The following is a 24,145-nucleotide window of genomic DNA, read 5'->3' on the forward strand; positions in this document are numbered from 1 at the left end:
GTCCCCTGTCTGAGCAGAGGCATTCCCATTGCTTATGGTCTGCAGCTGTGCTGCAGAGAGAGTGTTAAGACACCTTTTTTTTGTGTCTCAGTAGTTCTCTACTGATAGGACCAGCAGAATGCTTGCCAGAATGCTGGCTTGGCTGTAGGTAACTATTTTGCGCACTGCAAAGCAGTTTGGTAAAGCAGTAGCTTTTTGCTGAGTAGTCATATTATGGTGAGAGTCCCAAAGGCTGGGATGCACTTTTGATTTGTGCTGGGCTTCACTTCCCCGTTTCCTGGGTGCTTAAACATTTAACAAATTTAATAGCATGAATATTTGTGTGTGTGGTTTTTTTTTTATTTGATTGTTTGATTTTTTAAATTTTCATTTTAATGTGTGCACAATCTTCTCCCCTCCTTCCTTCTCCCTTCTTCCCCCAGTGTATTAGAAAGCCTTCAGATGTCAGAGAATGACAGACAAATCAGCCTAAAATAGTGATTTGGTAGATTCTATTTGCATTTATCTTTGGGACCAGTGCTTTCTATAGAGGTTCAAAAGCAAACAACCCCATCCTAATTTATTGGAAGCAAAATTCACTTCAGGGTGGTAGACCTGTGATTGCCCACCACCCCAGTTATGACAAAAGAGTTTCTCATGACTGTCATTGGTTCAAACCATGTAAACCCATTTATACTTGTGTGTGCTGTGCCTGTAGTGTCTCCAGATGGAAATCTTTGCTAGCCCATATCGTTGCATAGGAACAGAAGCAGAAAAGAATGAGGGTGTTGGAGTCAAGTGACAGGTATCCTCCTCAACCTCTCACTGAAGTGTAGCTCCATTATTTGTCAAGCAGTATGCACACCTGCATCTCCTGCATCTCCTGTGAAATCCATCTGTGTGAGTTCAGTTACCTTCAGCAAGGTCAAATTAAATATTTTGGACTCATAAAACTGGTAATTCCCATTTATCATTGTCTTCAAATGTGTTGGCCAGCAAGGCCTGCTGTCATCTCCACGAATATGTACAGAACTCCCAGCAGTAATCCTTAAGTATTTTTCCGGTGGTAAATGGAAAAAAGATCTCAAAACTTGACTGTGTCTTCCTTATACTCATGTTCTGTTCTTCAGAAAACTCAGAATCAGAAGAACCATGCCAGCACTACTGCAGTACAAGACTCTGTGCTGAACCTTGTTTTCTACTGTGCTGTTTCAGTGTCACAGGATAACCCTTGTGAACAGCAATTCCACCTTTGGGGACTAAAATTGATTTTCCTTATCTTAGCATGCAAAGATCTGACCTTTAGAAGCATTAGGTGCCGCAGCATCCAAGCACCAGATAGAGAAGGCACGAAGGTAACAGCTTTAAAAGTGGTGAAATTGTATTTTAAAGATTTACTCTTTAAAAGAGTGGTGAGCTGCAGGCTTAGCTGGTCTGTTCTCATTTGGTACACACTCTGCTCAAAACTAGAGTCTGTAGGAAGACTTGTTCTTCGTCTTGCATGGTCAGATTTCATGGGCTTCTCTGAAAATTTACACATTTAATGTGTGTTAGTCTGGAGAAGACTTGGGAGTTGAATAACAGCCCTTAAAATTGTCTTTGCTTTAAGGCAGCATCATAAGAACTGTGCTTAGATCATAAAAGCCTATCAAGAGCTGCACCTGTTAATTCTGGATTGGCTACGTAACTTTGGTACCACGAGCCAGGCTGGTCCTGTGGCTGCTGTCAGGCATTCATTGCAGATTTTCATTTCTTCTCAGTTGTCCACACTGCTTGTCCTGCCGCTTTGAAGGGGCATTCCCTTTCCTAGCATGATTGGTGCTATGCCACTAGACAAATGCTGGATTCTCTCACTGCTGATTCCAAATCTAACAGAAGCCAATGTAGCTCATGAGTGTTTACTTTTTTTGTTTGTGCACTGGTATTATCACTGAACTTTACCAGGGAGAGAGGTTGCCAGGACTAAAGACAAAATGTAAATGGAAGTAGATATATTGTTGGAAACACTGGTAAACACTTTCTGTGTGACTGTGCATCAGTGCAGACTGGGAAGTTGCTCTTGTTTTGCTGTGAGAACTCTGGAACATGCTGCAGTTTCACTGCCTGAATAACCACAGGCTGAATCTGAAAATCACATTTTTCATTAAAATGGCCTTTTTTGTGCCTCTTGCTAGTCATGGTTGTCTGGCTGAGCAGGGATGTTGGCTTTGATACCAAGAGCATGAGGGCTGTCTGTAGGACATTGAAATTCTGGTTTCTGACCTGATTTATAAGTAGTTTATACTTTAGGCTTTCCTGTTTAATAGTTAAATAAACTGTTTAAGAAGTAAAATTCTTCTGATAATTAAACCGGTATGCAGCACAAAAGCTGAGCATGGCCACTTCTTGGCTGAGCCATTTGGTGTGTTCCCATGTTTCAGATCCCAGCTCTGCTGTGAACGAGCTCCTGGTTGTAGAGCGCTGTGGAAAGCCCATGTAACCCAGCACTATGAGCACTCACCTCATGACTGTGTTTTTATATCCACTTGTCTCCTATTCACAAGAGACACTGATAAGATGTTAGGGAATGCACTGCAGGGAAAATACAATGTTGTGGAGGCAGGTACAGAATTTTCCATCTACTTAATTCTGCCTTTGTAGTGTTACTGTGTAGATCCCAAACTGGAAGATGATTTCTGCAGGCCCTGCATGCCACCCTGATTTTGCATGTTGCTCTGATGGTGGACTCTGGCAATTACAGGGATACCCAAATAGTGCATTTCATCAAACACGCCTACTTTTAGCTCTCAAGAACATCTGGCTCTTTCTTTTAGCCTTTTAGGGGCGTATCATTAAGTTATAGACTTGGTTCTAGGTAAAAAGTGTTTTGTCTTCCTTCTTTCTATAAATAATGCAACACATGAGTGGGAGTCAAGGGAGTCAGAAAGTAAAAACCCTGCTGATAAAAGCTCCTTGCCCTGCAGCAGCCTTCGACAGGTTATTGGGAAAAGTCCTCTTGCTGCATTCAGAACATGTTAGGAAATTCTTGCAGCAACATACTATAGCATAACCATAAAGGGAAGGTGACATCATGCATCTGACAAATAGCCAGAATAAGAGAGTGAATGGCATCCTTTCTATGTTGAGTACAGCATCTTCAAAAGCACAGTAGTAAGTTTTTATAGCTATGAGAATCAGAGAAGAAACTGAGTGTGTAATTCAGCCTCAATGCTATGAAGGTTAATATTGTGAGCAGCCTGTAGCAGAATAGCTGCAGCTTGAAGTAGTAAAACAATACAAAGTGGTTTGGGAAGGGGAAAAAAAATCCCTAATCAAAAAAAGTGCATGTAGATAAAGATCAAAAAGCAAGGCTGTTGACGGAGATCCTGGCTGATTAAAAAGTTGCAGTGTTAGTGAAGGGTGTTGAAGTGGGTAAAATGAAAAGCAGTTAGTCACCAAGGAGTCTCTGTAAAAGCAGGATACAGATTTGATCAACCTCAGAATAGTTCACATGTGAAGCTGGGAAAAAGAAGTAGGCAAGAAGAAATTGAGATAGGCAATTTTAGGAGCTCTTGAGAAAGGGTAGCGTAAAGGGTGTTACTGTCTAGAAAATTGCTGTTGGCTGCTTTGTGGCAGTGTCTTCTAAGCTCATTAGCAAGTCAGTGATGATTTTACTGGCACGGTTACTTTGCTGAATCTTCTTTCACACTTAGCATGTTTGTTTGTTCATACTTTTTTGGAGGGGGCTGTTCAGGAATGTTAACTCTTTAAAAAAAGGTATATTGACCCTTGAATACTTTCTGCCATGCAGGCATATTTCAAAAATGGCCACCAGTGATTCCATCTGGATTTCTCTGCTTTTTGAGCAGAGGCCTCCATGCATCATAGACCCTGCTGTTTATAGAAGTGGCTGTACATATGGCATGGAATCTCAGCCAGAGTTTGAAACTGCTTGTGTGTTATGCAGGCACAGTGGGAGCCTTAGGAATTGAACTTGGTTTATGGAAGCTGTCCACGGGTTTTGGAGATGCCCTACCTTTCTGTAGCCAGAAAAGATTGCTTAGCACTGAGGCTGGGAAACAGCCAGGTGAGGCACTGGTAACAACAATCTCTCTTCTATTAACATAGCTGTGAAAAGAGCTGCCTTTGCTTCCTTTTTTGGACAGTAACTTATAAGATACCTGAGGTTTTCTTATGACCCTTTGACAGCCAGGAAACACAAGCTGCCCTTGTTACTAAAAACTGTTGCATGAAATATACCATGTCATGCTCATGTTAAAATACTGAGCAATTCAGGTGAAAGAGAATCTGACCACTAGCATAGAGAAGGGTCCTTTGACTGAGAAAGAAAAGGAATAGTCTTCTAAGGTCGCTGTTTCTGAAATAGATTTTGCCACATGAGTGAAAAAGATTGTATGGTGCTCTTTTTTCTGGCTTTCCCAGAGGGTCAAGCTTCTGCTGATCTTATTTTGGCCACTGGTATGTAGACCCTTCTCTGCAAACAAATCTCATATAAAAAAAAATGTTGCTCACAGCAATCAAGCCTGAATTCTCTGTCTCTTGCTTCTTGTGCTTGCAAAGGCAATGGTGAGTTGTTTTCATCATCTCTGAGGGTGTAGGGGCAGTCTGAAAACCCATGTACAAACTCCTTGATGGCTGAGGTCTGGAATGTCCCTACTGTGATGTACCTTGGAGTTGGAGAAGTCATCTTTTTGTCTCTAAAGTTAAGACTGCAGACTTAAAAATGGTGCCTTCAGGGTGGTCATGTTATTGCATACAGGAGCCAAGTGCTTTTTTCTGAGCCCTCCAACCAGTTTATACTCAAATATCACTAAAATCAGTGTGAGTCACAGGACTCAGTGGTGAGTCCTGTGAAATGAGTGGCAGACACTGCCTTGTTACATGGAATTTCATTGGTATCACTAGGGTCTTCTCAGCAGTCTCAGGAGAACTGCCAGAAATATGGAAAGGCAGGGCTGACTGACAGATTCTCTCCTCAAGGTGATCTGTGTGGATAGAGGTCAAGGAGAAATGGCAGCAGCAGCATCTGAAGGGTCATATTGTGGGACCATCTTTTTCTGTGATGTGCAGACTTAAACTCTCAAGCAGTTTTAATTAGCAGTTCATCTGCTGCAGTAATTAGAAAGGTGCACTTCCATGCAGTACAACTTGATCCCATCCACAGCTTCATATGTTCTAGTCCTAATGGCTTGTTCTCTCCTGAATTCAGCGGAGTCTTGCTTCACACTGGAGTGATTTGGAGCAGGTTCAGGCCAAGGCAAGCTGGAAAGCAGCTTGTGAAGGGTTTCCCTTGTACGGGGGAATTTGCAGGCTGGGCCAGAGCTCCTGGAATCCAGCTTTGAAGCTAGACATAGGCTACTATAGTAGTTAGGGCATGGTCTTTTTTAGGGCATTCTCTGTTGGCAGGGAATTATAAAGTTGACCAAACTGGTCATATTCGTGAGTTGAGACTCTGTGTTATGCTCATGTCCTAGGCACAGCTGGCCCATTCTCAAATACTTCAAGAACCAGCAAGACACTGTTGTGTGCAGCTTTTGCACATACATGGGACTCTTCTTTCAGGAGATCACAAAGCAGTTCTTAAGTTCAAGTGTTAACTTTGCAGGTGAAGTTCAGAAATAGGGTGATTCCTGGAAGATTAAAAAGCTAAGAAGAGACAGAGCAGAGAACTTAAATAACAGACTTGTCAGCTGCTTTGTTATTGTTCCAAATAGGTGTTTGTAAAAAAAGGCAACATTAAAGTAACTTTTACAGATGGCTGATCTGAGACGTAAACATCTAAGCTGGCACATTTACTGTTCTGCCTGCCATTGACCAACTCTTGATGTGTTTGTTTCCAGGAACACCTGTCTGGTTCTTTGTGAAAATTGCTCCAATTCGAAATGAGCAAGATAAAGTGGTTTTATTTCTTTGCACTTTCAATGACATAACGGCTTTCAAGCAGCCCATCGAGGATGATTCATGTAAAGGTTGGTCTTTTTCACAATTATATATTTATGCTGCTTTTGTTTGTTTGCCCTGGTCCTGGAAGAGCTGAAGTCCTTTAAATACCCAAGCCAAAGAATTAAATGTTAAAATAGCTTGTAGCTGTGCCACTGGGGATGACATTTGTGCAAGAAATGGTTGCTGATTCCTTTAGTAAAATTGTTCTGGCCTGCACTAGAAAGGGTCATTGCTAATGAAAACCTCAAGTGCTTCAGAAAGCGCAGTTTACATAGTAAATAGGTACTGTTCTTCCTTTAAAATACACTATTAACCCACTCTCCAGCATAGGCCTCAAGGACTCACAGTGTTGCTCAACAGTCCTGTACAAATTGTGTGTGAAACTGTATGAAAAAACTGAGGAATCAACCCTGGCTAAGTCTAGCAAAGATCAGAATAATTAAATTCTGCCTGACTCTATGTTACTTGTTATTATTATGAGATTTCTTATGCTAAATTTCTGTTCTAAGTTTCCTTTAGCCTATGTGAAGAGATTCCAGTTATCTTAAGTGGAATCAGGTTTAAGCTGTCCTGGAGGGTGAAGTAGCACTGCAGTGTTCTGCTCTTAACCCTTTGCAGAGCTACAGCCTGGGAACCTGGAAGCAAACTCAGCTGTTACAGCAGCATAAACTTTCACTCAGGTTCAGATCCTGTCAGAAATAGATCTTTTGTACCCTATGGAGGATTAAAGAGACTTGCATCCTCTGGGGTAAAGAAGGATGTAAGTTCTCCTGTTGTTTGCATTTTTGTAGTATTTAATAATATTTGTAGTATTAAATTAAACAGGAAACTTACTGTGAAGATGAACTGATTTACATTTGTTCTCAAAATGTTATTCTTTAAAAACATAGTTTCTCAAAGTGGAAACACCTGTTACCATGAAAAAGAAAGTACAACCTTGACAAACATACCCTCTTTCAGGCTATGTGGGTAATTTTTTTCTCCTGCTAATGCTATTTGTTTGGTTCCTTATTGCTTTAACAAAACGAAAAATCTTAGCTTGTCAGAAAGTTTGGGTCTATTTTTTCCCTGCCTAATGGTGCTCACTGTATACTGATGAGGAGTGACAGCATAGATAAATAAGGATGATGCAGTAAAGCTGGCTCTCATTTATTTGCTGGTCGTGAAGGCCCTTGCTTCATTTAGTCAGTTGATAAGCAGGACTTTTAGTCAGGAGTGGTAGCTGTGTCCTTTGGCTTTCACAGGGGTTCCCTAATGTGGAAGAGATAGGCAGTTTGTCCTTCACTTTTAACACAAAGAAACACTTTAGCTTTCTTTTTTTCAATACAAGTATGTTGAAGAAAAGGAATGATAGTTTTGCTTTTCTTTTTGAATCTCCTTTGTATCTTGAAATTATGCTGTTCTTGCAGGGAGCATGGTAATTCTCAGTGGTTGCACATCTACAGCAGTATAGGCACCAAACCTACACATAAATGCGTGGACTTGCAGAGCAGTTGATGATAAGCAGAATTTCTCCCTCTGGCCCACAGAAACTGGCAAAGTGACTAACAGAGGTTGCAAACAGAAGAACTGAATGTATTATTTAGAGGCGACTAATTCACAGCTCTTCACTCTTTGCCTGAGTGCCATGTCTTTATGTACAGAAGGGCTTGTGCACTAAATGAGTCTTCCAAATATTTTTTCTGGATCTCCTAAAATTAATAAAGTTGCAGAAGTTTCATGCTGGTAAAGAGTTCTCTGTCACTTTATGCACAAATCAATCTTGATATAAATGGAACTCAACTTTCTGTTTTCATCCTTAATTTATCCCTTTTTCTTCCATAATATACTTTTTGTAGGAATTTTGTTGTGTGATATAGTATTAATCACTTAATGGCTAGATGAGCAATTTCTTGGAGGAGCTGATTTGTCAAATAGAATTTTACATGTGTGTCCACGTCTTTAATGTTAGATCTCATTGTACAATTGTATGCTGTGAGAGGGGAAAGAAAAGGCAGGTATGGGGTGTTAGATGATCATCTGTAGTAGGCTCTGGGATTCACAGAGTGGAAAAATGATTTAGGAAGATCTAAAAAAGGTAAAATTGTACTAACTTGTTCTAAGAACAATTAACACACATGAGCTTTGAAGAGGGCATATTCATTGTGCTGTGTGCAAGTTACACAGGAAGTCTGCAGCATGCTTTTGAAAGAGGGCAATTTTCTTAGAAACATTTCTGAATGTTTCTCATATTCTCAACCCAAATGAACTCTCAATCTGAAAAACTAAAACTGTGAACTGAAAACTGATTGCTAAATCAATTATTTTTCCTTCTTTCACCTTCAGTCAGCTTAGCAAGTACTTTCCTTTTACTGCGTTTGTATGTGTAATCAGTTTCTTATGCTTATGAGTACTTAGTATGTAATAACTTGCCTGTAGATGCAGATATGTTAATAAAATGTGCTCTTTGCACAGTTGCAGGACGTTATAGTTTAAAGCATTTAAGATTTTCAAAATCAATGTCTGTATGTCTATGTAAAGAAAAACATTAAATCGATCATGTTCTTGTACTACATAAAGAGCAACTAATCTGTCGGGCTAAGCCTGCTTAGCTGTGGTATTTCTTGGTTTTCTATCACCTGCTGGCAATTTCAAGTCTGATTGTTCAGCTGCAAATGATGCAGCTCCTTGAGTGAAAAGTGTAGAGCTGTAATGGCAGGTGTTTGACTATACAAAGATGAATAGGCATCTTTCACCTGAAGGTGACTCAGAGGGATAGAAGGTCCCATTACCATTTTTCATGCTTACTTTTTTTTTTTTTTATTGATTAATAATGTCAGACATTGGAGTAGATGAAACAAGAAAGTCACATAAAAGGTAGACTTCTCATTGTGGCCTTTTTAAAATTGATTCAGATAATTTAGAAATGTTTATTTTATTATTTCCATGGAAGGTAAGTAAGCTTGCTTTTAAATGCAGCAATTTAAAAATAGTGCATTCTAAATAAAACCACTTAAAAATAGTGTCAGTGATGTTGATAATTTTTTTAAACAACCTCTTTCCACTTTTTCCCTTTTGCTTGCCCCTCAAAAAAAAAATCAGGGAAATGTAAAAGAGGTTTACTTGAATAGAAGAAGGCAAAATCAAGCTTATAGCATAGCTAAGTTTGGCTTGTCAAGTGCTAGGTCATCTTCTTAGCTGAATTTTAAAGTTTATACTGTATTTGGAATTAATGCATTTTGCCTCTATATGTCTCTCCCGGTTTGAGATCTAACATACCAAGTATGAGATGCTTGAGAATAGTGTATAAAGTGGAATGCATCACTTTAAGCAAAACAATTATTTGTGCAGACAAATAGAAACTGTGCCTGCACTCTGAGTAGCTTCTAAGAAGTTTGCCTGAACAGGTTTTGAATGCATGAATACAAGGTGAACTTATGCAGAAGCATCTATGCTGTCTCATAAGAGCTTGAAAACTAAGCTTTGTATCCTAATTTTTGCTTTTGATAACTTCATTTTTATACAAAGAGGTGGTCAAATTCAGCCTCACTGAATCAAGTAGTGAATGGTTGTTATCCTTCAAGATGATGTAGCCTTTTGTGCTTTGTAGCAATCATCAGTTGCCATCTCCACTGCAGAAGATGCTTTATTTCATGTTGCAGCTAAGCTGTCCTTTGCATAACAAGCAGGAGTACAGGCACAAAAAATATTTTGTTTGTCTTCTTCATCTTAATTCAGGGAAAAATTCATGCTTCCTCTTTTTTTTTTTTCCTTTTTGTTTCTGGGGTTTTTTTGGGGGGATTTTTTGTTCTGTTTTTAAAGATGTATTTATATGAACAGAGCCAGTGTTTGAAATATTTTGATTAAGATATACTCTGCTTTCATCTGGATGAAATGTTTTCTTAAAAAGAGGAAACAAATGAAGGGGAAGTAGTGAGTATATTAAAAACTTCAGTATACTTTCCCAGCCCAGATGGAAAAAATAATACTGTTTTAGTCATGAGGTTTCAAAGTGAAGGAGCACTGCAGAGAAGCTGGATGGAAGCAAGGATCTTTCATGTGTGGGAATACAAAGGTGGCTTGAGTAGAGGCAAGAACTGCTGGAATCTTGATTTATTCAAATTTACACAGTTGTGTGAACAACAGAGCTGTGGACAGACAGACTTGTTCACTAGCAGACAATGGCTTCTTGTTCTGACTCCAGGAATTGTGCAAGTCATGGATCAGCAACGTGCTAACAAGGGTTCTGTAACTGCCACAGTTCCCAATGTTTGAATTCTTGAGTTATCAGGAATGAATTGAAAAGAGTGGTGGGAAACAAATAGCTACCTACAAATAAATAATAAGTGCTTTGTGCTTGAGTATCTACTTACTTAAAAATACAGAAAATTCAACTTAAGGCCATTGTTAAATGAAACTTCATGCTTTAAAGAAGAAAAGTTTTGATGCCACAGCACAAAAGTATATTTCAATGCCATATTTCCACATGAAACAAATCTCCAGGGACACCTTTTGTAATCATCTTGTCTTGGGTGTTATCAGAAGCAATTTCTATTCACCTTTTTGCAAAGAAATGGTGAAAAACTGAAAGAACAGTGTGGAATGCAGGAGTGCTGAAATCAGTGCTGTTAATCTTGAAGGCTTTCCATCCTTTTGAAGCTGGAAATGTTTTAATGTCATCCCATTGCTTTGTCTGTGCATGATATTTTCTGCAGAACTTAAAAAAGTAACAAAACAATGATAAAAATGGGTTAAAATCAAAGAAAGGGGCAAAGGCAAGCACTGCCATAGGGTGGTATCCATCCTTGTGTTTGGTTCCTGAATTTCAACCTGTCTTCTCTTCTGTGTGAGCTTATCTTGTTTGAGGATTATATATGTCTGTATTAGAACCACCTGGGATCATTAGATTTTAAATTTAATTTATATTTTCTCTGTTTCTAGGGGGAAAAATGGATGTAGGGCTATGCCAACTGCTTGTGTTGAAAGAGAACTCCTAACCCATATCATCCGATCCCTCTGTTTTAGCAGGACTGACACCAATATATTCTTACACCGTTTTGAAGCTTAGTTCCTCATCTTGGAAAACTCCATGACCCTTAAAATTTAGTGTTTGTGTTCAGTCCTATGGCTTAAGTGCGCTACTTGACCTGTCTTTGTTGGATAGATGACTGACCTGCTGTTGGCTGTGTCTGTCCTTAGGGTTCTGGAGGAAAAAATGCAATAAATTCAACAGGTACTGTTGTCTTTTCAGGCATTACTGGAGATGTTATGATTCAAAAGGTTTAGTACTGGCATTCTGTTTAATTTTTATTTTCTTTTTCCTATGCCACAATCTGCAGGTCCAACGGTATGTTGGAGTTGCCACATTTTTATCTTTTCCTTTCACAAAAGTCAGAACCCAAAAGGCAATACAAGGAGGAGAGTGTTGTGTTCTAAAGATGTAATTCTTACATGTTGCACATGGATTCAGTGCCTGGTTTTAGGCATACCGTGGCACAGCGGTGGGAGTATCTCCAGGCTGGGCTTTCAAGTGTGGTACCCTGTGTTTAGAGAGAATTAGGGAATGTACTCCCATTTTGTGTCACCCTGCTTTGAAAAGCCAAGCTGAAAAGTGACACAATCTCTTGCCTGGAACAGTTTTATTGCTTTCAGATCAGAGTTTGGAGTAGAGGGTGAAATCTAGTGTTTGTGGAAACAGTTCTTTTGTGAGCCATTTAGGCACCCACAAGTGAGATGTTTAGGACGTAGGGCAGAGGAGATGCTTGCAGGGGATGCTGAGGAGAGAGGAATGGGTTAAGCTGTGCCTTTCAGGAGATGACTCCTGGGAAGAAGGGGAAACACCTGAAGGTGCTCAGCATTTGTAGCCATAAATCATACCACAGAGTTGTCTGACAGTGCTTTTGTGCCAGAAAGCTCAAGTAAGGTGCTTCCTTTTCATCCTCTCTCTGTGTTTCTCCAAATAGCCCAAATCTTAGAACAATGTTTGGAAGAAAATGCGCACTGGAAGTTTGTCCTCAGGTTATGAACCAAATTTCGCATCTTCCAGGAGAATGTCCATCCCATCATGCTCTTCGAGTTAATAAAAGGAGCTGTCTATGTTATCTGTCATTAGAAAGGAGGCAGGTTTCGAGTTCCCGGGCGAAGCTGGAACTCCGTGGTGTGCCCCGTTTCCCTCCGGGGCTGGCGTTTGCGAGCGAGCCCCGTTCGTTCCTCTTCAGCACCACGGCCAGCGCCGGAGCGCCCGTCCCGCCGCCGGGCCGGAGAGAGGGCGATCGCCGGTGCTCCCTTGGAGCGCATCCCCCTCGGGCCTCGTCCGGCCGGCCACCTGCCAGGCCCTGCCCCTGGGCCGGGTGAGAGGCTGGGCGTGACTGGGCGTGACTGGGCGAGATGCACTTGAAGCTCATAAAATCAGCTGTATCCCGGGATGCAGCAAAAGCGGCTTGGCCAGCGGTCAAGAGAGAGGATTCTCCCACTCTGCTCCAATCTTATGTGACCCTACGTGGAGTACTGCACTCAGCTCCGAGTCCCCAGCATAAGGACCTGTTGAGCGAGTTTAGAGAAGGGTCACAAAGATGCTCAGAGGGCTGGACCACCTTTGCTGTGCAGACAGATTGGGAGAGTTGTGTGTGCTCAGCCTGGAGAGGAGGAGAAGATTCCAAGGATGCCTTATAGCACCTTCCAATTCCTAAAAGGGGTCTACAAGAAAGCTGTGTAGACAACGTTTTCCACAACCAGGTTCTCATTGTAAACTGAATCTTCAAAGTGCTGAGCATCCTTAGTTGGAGCAGGAGATGAGGAGTAGGAGCTCAAGAGCTCCCAGGTGGTGCTAGCATTTTTCAAGACTGGGACTAAATGCACTGATACTTTCAGTATACCAAAAATATCCAGATGTATACTCTGCCTATCTGTCATGGCAAAGTACTGCTCATAAAGATTATAGTTGTAGCTAGCTCTTGTGACTGTCATTAAAGGTCTTCTATTTTGAGGAATATTTGATATCACTGTAAAAAATATTCTGGATTAAAATTCAGCATACGACTTCTCTGCCAGAAGCTGCTAAATGTTTCATTCAAGTTCGAGAAAATCTATTAGTATATTCCCCCTTTTGTTTAGAGAGAGTAAAATTAATGATTTTGTTTTGCTTTTCTGCTCTGCTTTTTATTATCTTATGTATATTTCTCTGCTTATTCCAGATCTATGCTTGATGCATCTGAGGCTAGATTCGCTTCTGTTAGAGACAACTGTAATTTTCATTGTGCATTACTCTAGCCTTACATCTTGATTAGTCTGAAGTGTCTTCTGCAGTGCTGTGAGATCCAAATCTGATAATTAGATTTAATATGAGATTATTGTATAGTAGACATTTATCCTTGCAAAATACGCCGTTCATGTGGCAGTGCTTTTGTAGAGTCATTGAATACAAAAGTCACAGCAGTCATGGGTTTTATTACTGTACCACGCTGTCACCTATTTTCTGACTTGCTTTCATCTGGTACTTGGTTAAATTATACTCCCTTCTGGTCAGTATTAAAGCAGATTGCTCTGTTTTAACAACTTTTTCTCCCTTTAGTCATAAGAGGTTTTATGAGATACACTTGCAGCTTTTTTTGGTAATGTGTGTCTAATCTTGCATGTTTTCTCAAGGTTGGGGGAAGTTTGCCCGCTTGACCCGTGCCCTCACGAGCAGCCGAGGAGTGCTGCAGCAGCTTGCTCCCAGCGTGCAGAAAGGAGAGAACGTTCACAAGCACTCAAGACTTGCTGAGGTAATTTCTTCTTTCCCCAGGAGGAAATGTTTTTGGCCTTTGTGGGTATGTTGTCTTTGCACAAGCCAAGAACAGTCAGTCCTCCCTGCCCTGGGAATCTGGTACATGTGCTGTGAAATGTGTCCTATGACAGCAGAATGAAAGCAGATGTCCCAAAGACTTCATGTAACCTAATTGCAGTGTTGTGTTCCATATCCTAGCAAAGTCTTAGAAAGGTGTTATTAAAATAATACTTTCTTGCTTAGTTTCCATTCTTCTGATCTTAATAAGAGTCGGATCTTGGACTATCTGCTTATGTAAAACTGAGGTGAGAAAAACTTAGTCTAGTCCACAAGGAAATCCTGGAGAATCCGTGGCAGGGTTATTCTCCGAATTAATTTATGTCTAGTGGGATCCCAACCCTGCATTAACAACTGGTTAAAACCTATGTTTAAGTTACTGCTTTTATGGACAGAACAGTTGTAAGGTGACACAAGCAGCACTGCAGGGAGATTAGGAAAGTGAAACCTTGTGATTTAAGTAGCCTCTCAAAGTTTTGAGATAAGCTCCAGGTAGAGAAGGCCCCTTGAAGCACTTAGGGTTTGAGGGCTTTCGCCACGAGGGGGAGAGACTGTCCCATTTCCCGTAGCTGTCTCCTGGGCCGGTAGCAGAGTCTCCTGGGGAGAGGTTTGACATGGTGTTAATGACAGCACAGCCAATATGACATGGCAGTCCTGTGTCACTTCCTGCTGTGAATGCCATGGTAGCAGCTATGGCTTGACAATAATTCTTGATCTTCGTGTACAGCTGGAGGTGTAAGGCGTTGATGGGTTCCATGAGTTCTCCATGTAGTCAGTTGTACTATATTCTGCAAGTTCTGCTGTATACATCTCAGTTTCTATGCAAACTAAAAATCACCTCTCTTCTCATCAAGTATAATGGCAAAATTCCTGCAGACAGGATCTCACCTAGTCAGTATTTAATACAGAAGAATGCAAGAAGGGGAAACCAATTTCTGTTGGAAGCAGAGAAATAACATGGATCATACCAGCACAGAGGAGGGACAGACATTCACACGGGCACCATACCGCAGGAACACCATGTGATTAACCCATGTCCACCCTGAGGTTGCTTTAGTGTCCTGGAATTTGGAATAGCTTTCCTCCTAATCCTACTCAAGGCTTCGTATCAAATAATTGTTTCTTGTCTTTCGATCTCTACCCTTGAATTTTATTAATGCTAAAATGTAGGCAGCAAAATGTAAGACAAAGTGTCTGAGGTTATTCTGTTTGGCAACAGTCTGGATGTCAGTGACTACATGTTACTGAAACTTTTTGCAAGTCCATGTGCTCAACAAGTCTTTGCAAGTATTCTTACTGGCACAGCCAATTGATTCATTACAAATAATAAAGGGCAAGTGCATAGTTTACATGTCTGAAATGAGTTTCTTTAATTGCTGACTGAATATTGCGGGCATAATTTTACAAAAAACATTGGCCCTAGCTGTGATGTTAGGTAGCTTTTTTTCATGCTGTAATTCCATTTAAGCCAATAGAACTACACTACAGAGAAAAGAAGAGTGCAGATAATCATACAGACAAGACCAACTTTCTTTATTTGAAGATACATGGGGTGCCAGGCTTCTTATCCTGCAAAGGTTTTTTGATAATATTGAGTATGGGATCTCTAACAGTTCCCTGTTGTATTTTGAAATATTTTTTTCTTTTTTTTTTCCCTTCATCCCTGCAGTAGCCTATCTAAAATTTTAAAAGTCGTCCTTTTTCTTTTGCTGCTCACCATGACAATTCACATCAATCTTGTTTGTGTGAGAAGGCTCCATATTTATTGCAGCGTTAGTTGTGTTGCTCTTAGTTATTTATCACTTAGATATTTGAATGTCTTGGGAGGCTGTTGCATCCTAGAACCCAAGTAGAGCAAGGTGTTGGAGCCTGCCACAACAGGTTACAATTTTATATTGTTTATGGAACAGTTTAAGAAAGGTGTTAGTGACAGACTAACAGGCCATGGATAATACAAGCAGTGTCTGTGAAGCTTCAGTCTCTGACTTTCGTTGGTAGGCATAGATTTTTTTTTTAGCCTAATTTCTCTACTAGCAGTCATATGAAAACTATTCAAATTAATTATGCAATTAACACAAGGGTGTTAGGTAACTGTGAGACAACATTTTGCAATAGGAGTTTGTAAAAGTAATTGATGGATTTCTGTTACTTAATCACCAAGGAGCTGATTGTAGGGATGGTTCTTCCTGGTCACTGCTGAATGAGTACATGTGTCATCTGCACCTGTGGTCTTAGCTGATGTGTTCTGCACCTTTGCCATGCAGTTCTGGCAAACAAGACTGTGTCAAAATTAAAACCAAAAAATTACAGTTATGAGAAATAAAAGCAGAGAAATTATAATGGTGCTTAGCAGCACTGCTTAAGAATGGAACTTCCAACACTTTTTTTTTTTAAATATTATTTACCAGGGACTTATAACTGCCATTAAAACTGCCAGTCAAAATACTGAGGCATAGCACCTAGCCCTTAGTTTAGGAGCAATTTGTGTGGGTGCTTGGGAAAACAAAAGCAAGGAAGAGTGAGAGAAAGCAAATAGGTGCAATTGAAAACATGAAAAGGAGAGATTGAGCTGGAAATGAGTGAGTGTTTATGTTAGCTTTTTTTTTTTGCCCCCCAGTCATACAGTCATAAAAATAAATAAACCATTGTAACCACATTTGATGCAACTTATGACTCCTGACTTGGGATATATTCACCATTTTGTAAAAAAAATAGGATTAAAAAAAAAAAAAAAAGTGCTGTATTTAGAAAGTAACACGGTCTTGTAAAACCTGTGATGAAATTTGGCATTTCTGCTCTTGGAATAAAATTCTCCAGCGTTAGAGAGCTATTAAAGCATCATGCATCATTACCACAAATAATAAATGCAGATAATACAGCTGCATTATCTGATGAATAATAAGTAACTGAAATGATACTTTCATTAATAAGTTTCAGAAATAAATATTTCTTTTACCATGATAAAACTGTATAATAGTGAAAAATCTTCCAAAACCAGAGCTGTTTCAATTATTCAGAAAATTGTTGTAATCAAATTGTCCAGTGCACATGAAAGGAAGCTCATCATAATGGTTTATATGGTTGTGTACATTTTCTTCATGATTACTTTTATATCAGTCTCTTGGGGTATGTTTTTTTTTTAGCTCTTCAAGAGCTATAGCTTTACAAGCAGTTTGAATGTGGTTAGTTCATGTGGGTGTGTAACCACACCTGACTACTTTAGCAAACCTGTCTCAGGTTGGCACTACTCTCCCTAGAGGCTGAAGTGCAGCAGAAGCACCTTGGAACAGGGCAGAAGGTACTTTGCATCGACCTGGATTTGCTGGATGGTGTGGAAAGAGGGGGGTTTATAGCTCTGAATCTTCAGATGACCCAGGGGTGGTGTGTGTGTGGGGAAGGATGGTGAGGAAATAGACTTGGTGTGGCCCTTGGTGTGAGAAGTGGAGCAAGGAGCGCTTGTAACTTCCAGCGCAGTGACCTGATAAAAGCTTGATCTTTAGTACTACACTCTGTGGACCTCCTTCCATGGTTTCTGTGCAGTACTGAGCTCTTTTGTTGTGCTTTATGATAAAGGCACATGCTTGTTCTCTGAGATTGTTAAGCTTTGTTGTAGGTGTGTTTCTCTTCCTTCAGTGAAATGAAGAATTTGGTGCCTTTGAGAGCTGTTGGCTGGCACTGCCAGGCACTGTGAGACTTTTGCCAGTGTGCAAAGCAAGTTGCCTTTGCTGGGAGAGATAGTGTGAGCTGGGGCAGTGCTCTTCTTTCACCTCAGGCTGTGAAATGCTCTCTAGCAGTGCCAGCAACATGGGGTGGTTTTACAAAGGTGTGTGTCAGTGATGTAGTGAGAGGGAGCCCAGGCTAGAACTCATCACCTCCATCCCACCCCAAAAGAGGACTGGAGGCACCTCTGGCTTTCTGCAGGTGGCTTTCCCCATCTGGTGAATGATTGGAATCCCTGTGTCATTCCTTGATGCCTGCCTCCTGTCCCTCCATTCAGGATTCATGCCCACAGTGATGGTGCACATCCTCCTGCTGGAGACCAACTAAAGCCATGGCCCCAGTCTCTTTAAATAACCATTGCTAGGGCTTCTCCAGAGACTCCAGCGGGGTAACAGAAGTTCAGAAGACTTATTTATAAGGTCCCTAGCTACTCAGATAGTTTGGAGTATGTTTACTTTCTAAATAGAAAGGGAAGGAGATCAATCAGTCATCAATTCCTTTTATTTTCCTGTGGTGTAGCCCTTGAATCTCAAACAAGTAAGGGGAAAATGCTTTTAAAATGGTGATGGCATTTTAAAACACTGAAGCAGCAGTTTATTGTCTTAACAAGTTGGAACTAGAAGTCTGGTTTTTCTGCTTTCAGTTCAGTTTTACATCCTTACAGTTCCACTAGCTTTATTTTAATGGGTTTTTTTCTATTTACAGCAAAACAATGGACACCATAATTTAACCCCTTCTTTTTTGCCAAACAGAAATTGTTCTTGCCTTTTCCCCTAATTGGGTAAGCAAGTATACGTTAGTATATTTTCCAGTAAATTTAGTTCTGTTGATGCAAAATTTCCACAAATTCTTGAGTACAAAGAGAGCAGCAGTGACCAAAATGGAGTGCATTATGCAATTCTCAGTCTATAACTTATGTATGTATAGATAAGAACCACCTGACAAGAGCAAACTTTTTTTTTCAGTTTTTCATGGTTGAGGTTCCTATGCTGGTTAGAATAGTGACCAAAATATTGGACTTACTCATTTAATACCAGGGGCTAAAAAAAAAAAAGCTGTAGTAGGCCTGTGATTGCAGAAGAAGCAATTATGCTTTCCTGCTGCATTTGAAGAGTGATCCTGGGATGTGAACTCCCCATGTGTGGAGATGCGACCTGTCTCCCCACACCAGTAAAATCTCAGCATTAGAACTGAAATTCTGCTAAATGAAAAATGTTACTATGTGATGGAGGTGCTTGGTTTTGCTGATCAATTATTCCAGTGAGTGAGTGTTGCAGAAGACACTTCTTGCCCATTGAAGCATATTTCAGGCTTGGGACCCTGTGTAAGAGCTGCTGGTCATGCAGAGCCTTCTGAAAGCCAGCAGTAACTCATTGCTTTCCAAGTGATTCAGGTACAGCTGCAGTATGCAAAAGGGAGGGCAGGAGATGTTTGCAATATTGATTTGGGCTAGGGCTTTGTTGGGAAAAGACATCCCAACATCTGTCACCAGGACTGCAAACAAGCCTTGAAGGGAATGATGCTCTGAGTACACACACAGATTCAATACACATCCTCTGCCCCTTCCAGTCACACCAGTGACTTTTGGGGACTGCGTGGGCTGGCCAGTGCCTCCTGCAGAGAAGAGAGACTGCGTGTGCCTTGTGCTCCTTCCATCTCCTCTCAACACAGGACAGCTTAATTCCCTTTTATTTTTGGTAGTATGGAGTACATACATGAATCAGGGTCAGGATCAATAGACTACGCAATACTGCAGTGATCACGTGGGTCTGCTGGGGAAATGTTCCTTTCTCCTCTTTGCTGTCATTCTAGACACTCACTAACAAAAATACAGAGTCCTCTTATTTTTTTTTCAACCAATTTTTTTTCAGACTCTTAATGCCTCTGTGGTAGCATGCAGGTCTGTCAGAGCAGGTCATGTTAATTCTCTTCAGGAGAACATACTGGGCTCAAAGTCAGCAGGCTTGCAATTCCCATTCTCATTTACACGTGTGTGAGGAACTGTGGTCTGACAGTGTCTGACCCCTGTTGTGTACACGAGTAAGTGATTATGTGACGTTCAGAGCAGCAGGGAATTTCATCTTAGACTGTTTTGTCCAAGTAGATCTTGTGTAGCTGATTGTTTTCTTTTGTCCCCTTTGGCTGAAACTGTTGGGGAAAATCTCACCAGTGCACCAAAAAAAAAAAAAAAAAAAAAAAAAAAAAAAAAAAAAAAAAAAGGCACTCAGAAAAACCTGGAGATAAAATCCACATCTAAATAACTGACATTAAAAAAGCTGAGATAAGGAAAATGAAAGGAAGACATCCTTCTATTCTAGCTGTGTTGTCTTATCTTTTCTCAGAGAAAAACAGACATTTGATTTCCTTCTTGGCTTCCTATTGCTCTGAACTATGTGTAAATAAATGTGAAAAAGGAACCATGCTCCTAAATATTTCTCCTAAATACTTCTCACAGGTTCTGTGAGTTTGGCATTACCAAACACATTTCACTCAGGGAAACCTTCATGTTCCTTTCAGTTTTCATTTATAACTCACCCAGGGTAAAATTTGCTTTAAAATTTAACTTCTCTTTATTTGGACACAGGTTCTTGATGTTGGTTTCACCCTCATGTATAGCCATACATATAAACAGACACATCCTTATTCATAGGTATGTGAAAGAAACTTGAGTTCCCAAGAATTACATACATGATAATATTGTTTTTGCAGCAGTGGGCAGAACAGACATAAAATGGGCAGCATTGATTGAGACTGCAGTTATGCAAAACAGTGCTCGGTGTCAGCATGTCCTCAGCATGAGGTCCAGGGTTTAAAACACGTGCTGGCAGATAATCTTCTGCAGTAGTGCTTTTCTGAATTCAGACCTAACTGCAGTGTAACTCAACAGTGTGCCTCGGCAGGTCCCCTAAATCCTGCATTCAGTCTGGAGGACCCCAAATCCAGAGGGACATGGAGGCATTGGAGCGTGTCCGAGGAAAGGCAAAGAAGGCAGTGAAGGGTTTAGACAACAGGTTTGATGAGGAGCAGACTGGGGAGCTGGGATTGTTTAGCCAGGAGAAAAAGAGGCTCAGGGGGGATCATCCCATCTCTATAAGTGCCTGAAAGGACGTTGTAGTGAGGGGGAGATCAGTCTTTTCCTCCTGGCAAAAAGTGACAGCAGCAGGGGAAATGGCCTCAAGTTGCACCAGCAGAGATTTAGATTAGATGTTAAGAAAAATTTCTTCACTGGAAGGGTTGTCAAGCATTGGAACAGATTTCCCAGGGAATGGTGGCATTGTATGGTACCTGGAAGTGTTCAAAAGGTGTGTGGATGTGGCATTTGGGACATGGTTTGTTGAAGAACATGGGGGTGCTGGGCTAATTGTTGAACTCAACAATCTTAGGGGTCTTTTACAACCTTAATGATTCTATCTTTCAGTGATTCTACACCATCAGATAGTTAAGATATTGAACTTCTCTGAATGAAAAGGTGAAGTCCAAAATGAGTTTATTGAGGCTAATGATAGATATCTATGGGCTTTGGACCTTCACAGCCCAGAGAAGAGGAAAAAAGGCCTGTGCATTCATGATAGATTGTAGTTTGAGACAATTTCAGACAGGGTGTAGTGAAGAGTTTAATAGGCAGTGTTGAAAAAAAATGTGGTCCAGTGGTCCTGCTGCTGGACCAGAGCTCAGTTGCATGTTGTTCCAGGTTTTGCATCAATTTCTATTCGCCCTGGCCTTCCTGCCTATTCTTGCCCATCATTTTTCTGTCTCGTCTGTCTAGATAGCTGAAGGGGTTCTCTCTTCTCTGTCTGTCTTGGGCACTCCACACGTTAGACTTAGTGTCAAAAAATAATTAATGGCATTAAAAGAAACAACTGTTCTTCGTTTGATGCTGATTTGTGTAACAGAATACTTTTCTTGGCTTGCTTACCATCTGGTGGTGGTAAAAGGAGTTATTTGATGTGAATTTTTATGAACTGTTGTACTGAGCTTGAGAATCTAGTGTGAAAAAATTAACCATGTTTTCTTTTTCCTCTCAAATTTCTGTTGACTACAGGTATTGCAGCTGGGTTCTGAAATCCTCCCACAGTACAAACAAGAGGCACCAAAGACTCCTCCACATATAATTTTGCATTATTGTGTATTCAAGACTACCTGGGACTGGATCATCTTGATTTTAACCTTCTACACTGCTATTTTGGTCCCTTACAATGTCTCCTTTAAAACCAAACAGAACAACGTGGCATGGCTAGTAGTGGACAGCATTGTGGATGTCATTTTTCTGGTTGACATTGTGCTCAATTTCCACACCACCTTTGTGGGGCCGGCAGGGGAGGTGATCTCTGACCCCAAGCTGATTCGCATGAATTACCTGAAGACCTGGTTTGTGATCGACCTGCTCTCCTGCCTGCCATATGATGTCATCAATGCATTTGAGAATGTTGATGAGGTCAGTATACCACTTCCACTTCCATCCATTCATTGTTACTCAATGGCTAGGGGGGAGGTGCAGGACAAAAGGAATGTAAGTTTTTAAATTTATTGAATTACTGTACATACATCTCTGGTAGCCACCCACGGCATGCACAGAAGTTTGCTTATGAATCCTAGCCAGAAGGTTTATTCTTTAATTGCTGCTGTAGTTTTTGGTGTTAAAAACCCATGTTTATTTTCCTTCTTTCTGTACCCTCAGTGCTCAGGAGGACAGGTAGAGGCAGAGAGCAGCACCTTTGCACAGAACTGAGGAAAGCTGTTCCACCTGCCTTAGCAGGAATAGTTTGAGGTGTGTGTCAGGATAGTTTGTCGGGGCAGGCTGTGCTTGCTTTCACTGATGACCGATCAGGGTAGTTCTGCTAATGCCAGTTCTGCACAGGAGCAGAAGTAAAATACTTTTGGGAAGTAAAATACACATTTTCCAGCTGCTTCTAGTACACCATGGCAGGTGGCAAAGAGGCAGGCAGTCACTCACTGAATCGTCTTTGAGCACCAGAAAGCACTGTGTGGATACCTGGTGATCTGTGCAGCATTGCTTGGCAACACTATTTTTAGAGGAAGGTGAAGCAATTGAAGGTTCTTGTTTAGTGATTTCATAATTAAATGAAAGGGTAGGGAGAAATCTGGAAATCTAGACTCTTCCTTAGTTCTTCATTTGTCTGGGAGTAGATCACAATCTAGCAAAAGAACTAACATTTAGACAATTAAATCCAGAAAACTAGTATTTTTTAACTGCTTGTTTTTTTGGATCAGTCTGCCAAGAAAATATTCCTAAGGTAAATACATTAAAGTTCCCTGCCTAAATAGTTCAGAGAGTTAATGAATTTTTATTAAAATCTTAAAGAGGATTCCTGCTTTCTGGTTACATGTTATAAAATCATCAGCTATTTATGTCTCTGAGTTTATCTGTGACACGTGCTAAAGCTGTAAGATACAGAATCACAGGATGGCTGGGTTTGGAAGGGATCTCTGGAGATCATCTAGTCCAACCCAGCTGCTAAAGCAGATTCACCCAGGGCAGGTAGCACAGGGGATCACATCCAGGTGGGTTTGAATACTTCCAGAGAAGGAGAGGAATTTACATACCTACCTCATCAGGGCTTAGTGTTTGAATTTTAGCCTGTAAAATTTAAATTTTATAACTTCATTTAAAATATGCCCATTTACAAAGGACAGCCTATCTATCAAAAGAAAACTATGCCAAGAGAAATATAAGCAAAACCAAACCCCATTACTTTTAAAAAATTACACTATTTTTTATAAAATTTAAAGTGTTTTTCTTTAAAATAACTTGAGGACAGGTAGGTAAACTATTAAATGCAGTGGAAAAAATGTGATGTTATTTGATATTTAATTCCCTAGAGAAGTTTTCATTTTATATCAAGCTACAGACTGAAATAACACAAATTAGATCAGAGAGAGAGAGAGAGAGAGAGAGAGACCTGTCCTTAAGTATTTGTTTGCCATATAAAAGACCCAGACTGCAGATTATTCTGCAGGGCTTTCACCTATTCCTTTGCTGTGACACTGATAGAGCGATGGGAGGAGTGGCCATATGTCAGGTTCTGACATTTAGACAGAAAGAGAAAAAAATAAAAAAGAAAATTAAAAATTAACAAAGCAAGAGACAAAAAACCCAAAAAACCCCAACCAACAAAACCCAACAAACTAGGAAGGAAGCTTTTTTCACCCATGGCAGATAGAAGCAGCCTGGTGAAGATTTTGCTGAAGGAGCACTTTTTGACTTTAGGCCGGTGATGTCACCTACAGAACATCTCTGAGGAAAATGTCTGTACCAGTGGCTATGACAACCCTCGAACTGAGCACAGATGATTTTGGACTCATGGTAGCAATTCTGCAGAGAAATTCTTGTGTGAGTTTGTATTCCTGCAGGTTCTCCATCTCAGTGTTGCCTTGTAGCAATGAGAAGCTGATTGGTACTTCAGTTTTCCCCTGGCCCTTCAACAGTCCTTAATCAGTATAACAGTGTTAGTTTTAGTTATTCTACTATTGTGCCCAAGGGGAAAAAAAAAAATTTCTTGATGCTGTCCTTCCTTTCAAGACTGTTCATCTGCATTTCCCCTAGTGGCTTCTGACATTTGGCTGGTAAAAATCGTTGTAGGACCATTAGAGCAGAGTTTCCACTGGTGAAAATTGCCATGCTTCTGCTGAGGGCTCCTAGGCTGGTTTATGGGACCTGAGGGGTTTTGCCAGCAGAATAAC

General features: G+C 40.6%; 1 protein-coding gene across 1 annotated transcript in view; it reads left to right on the forward strand.

Annotated features, from left to right (window-relative positions):
* KCNH1 (potassium voltage-gated channel subfamily H member 1) overlaps positions 1-24,145 on the forward strand; it is a 169,222-nt gene that overhangs the window by 14,503 nt on the left and 130,574 nt on the right. Inside the window, exons 4-6 of the mRNA XM_041477121.1 lie at positions 5,820-5,948; positions 13,546-13,664; positions 21,486-21,878. Of these exons, the coding sequence (XP_041333055.1) occupies positions 5,820-5,948; positions 13,546-13,664; positions 21,486-21,878 (641 nt within the window). The remainder of the gene's footprint in view (positions 1-5,819; positions 5,949-13,545; positions 13,665-21,485; positions 21,879-24,145) is intronic.

This window comes from Pyrgilauda ruficollis, unplaced genomic scaffold (genome assembly GCF_017590135.1).
Source record: "Pyrgilauda ruficollis isolate IOZ18807 unplaced genomic scaffold, ASM1759013v1 scaffold4, whole genome shotgun sequence".
Classification (NCBI taxonomy): Eukaryota; Metazoa; Chordata; class Aves; order Passeriformes; family Passeridae; genus Pyrgilauda; species Pyrgilauda ruficollis.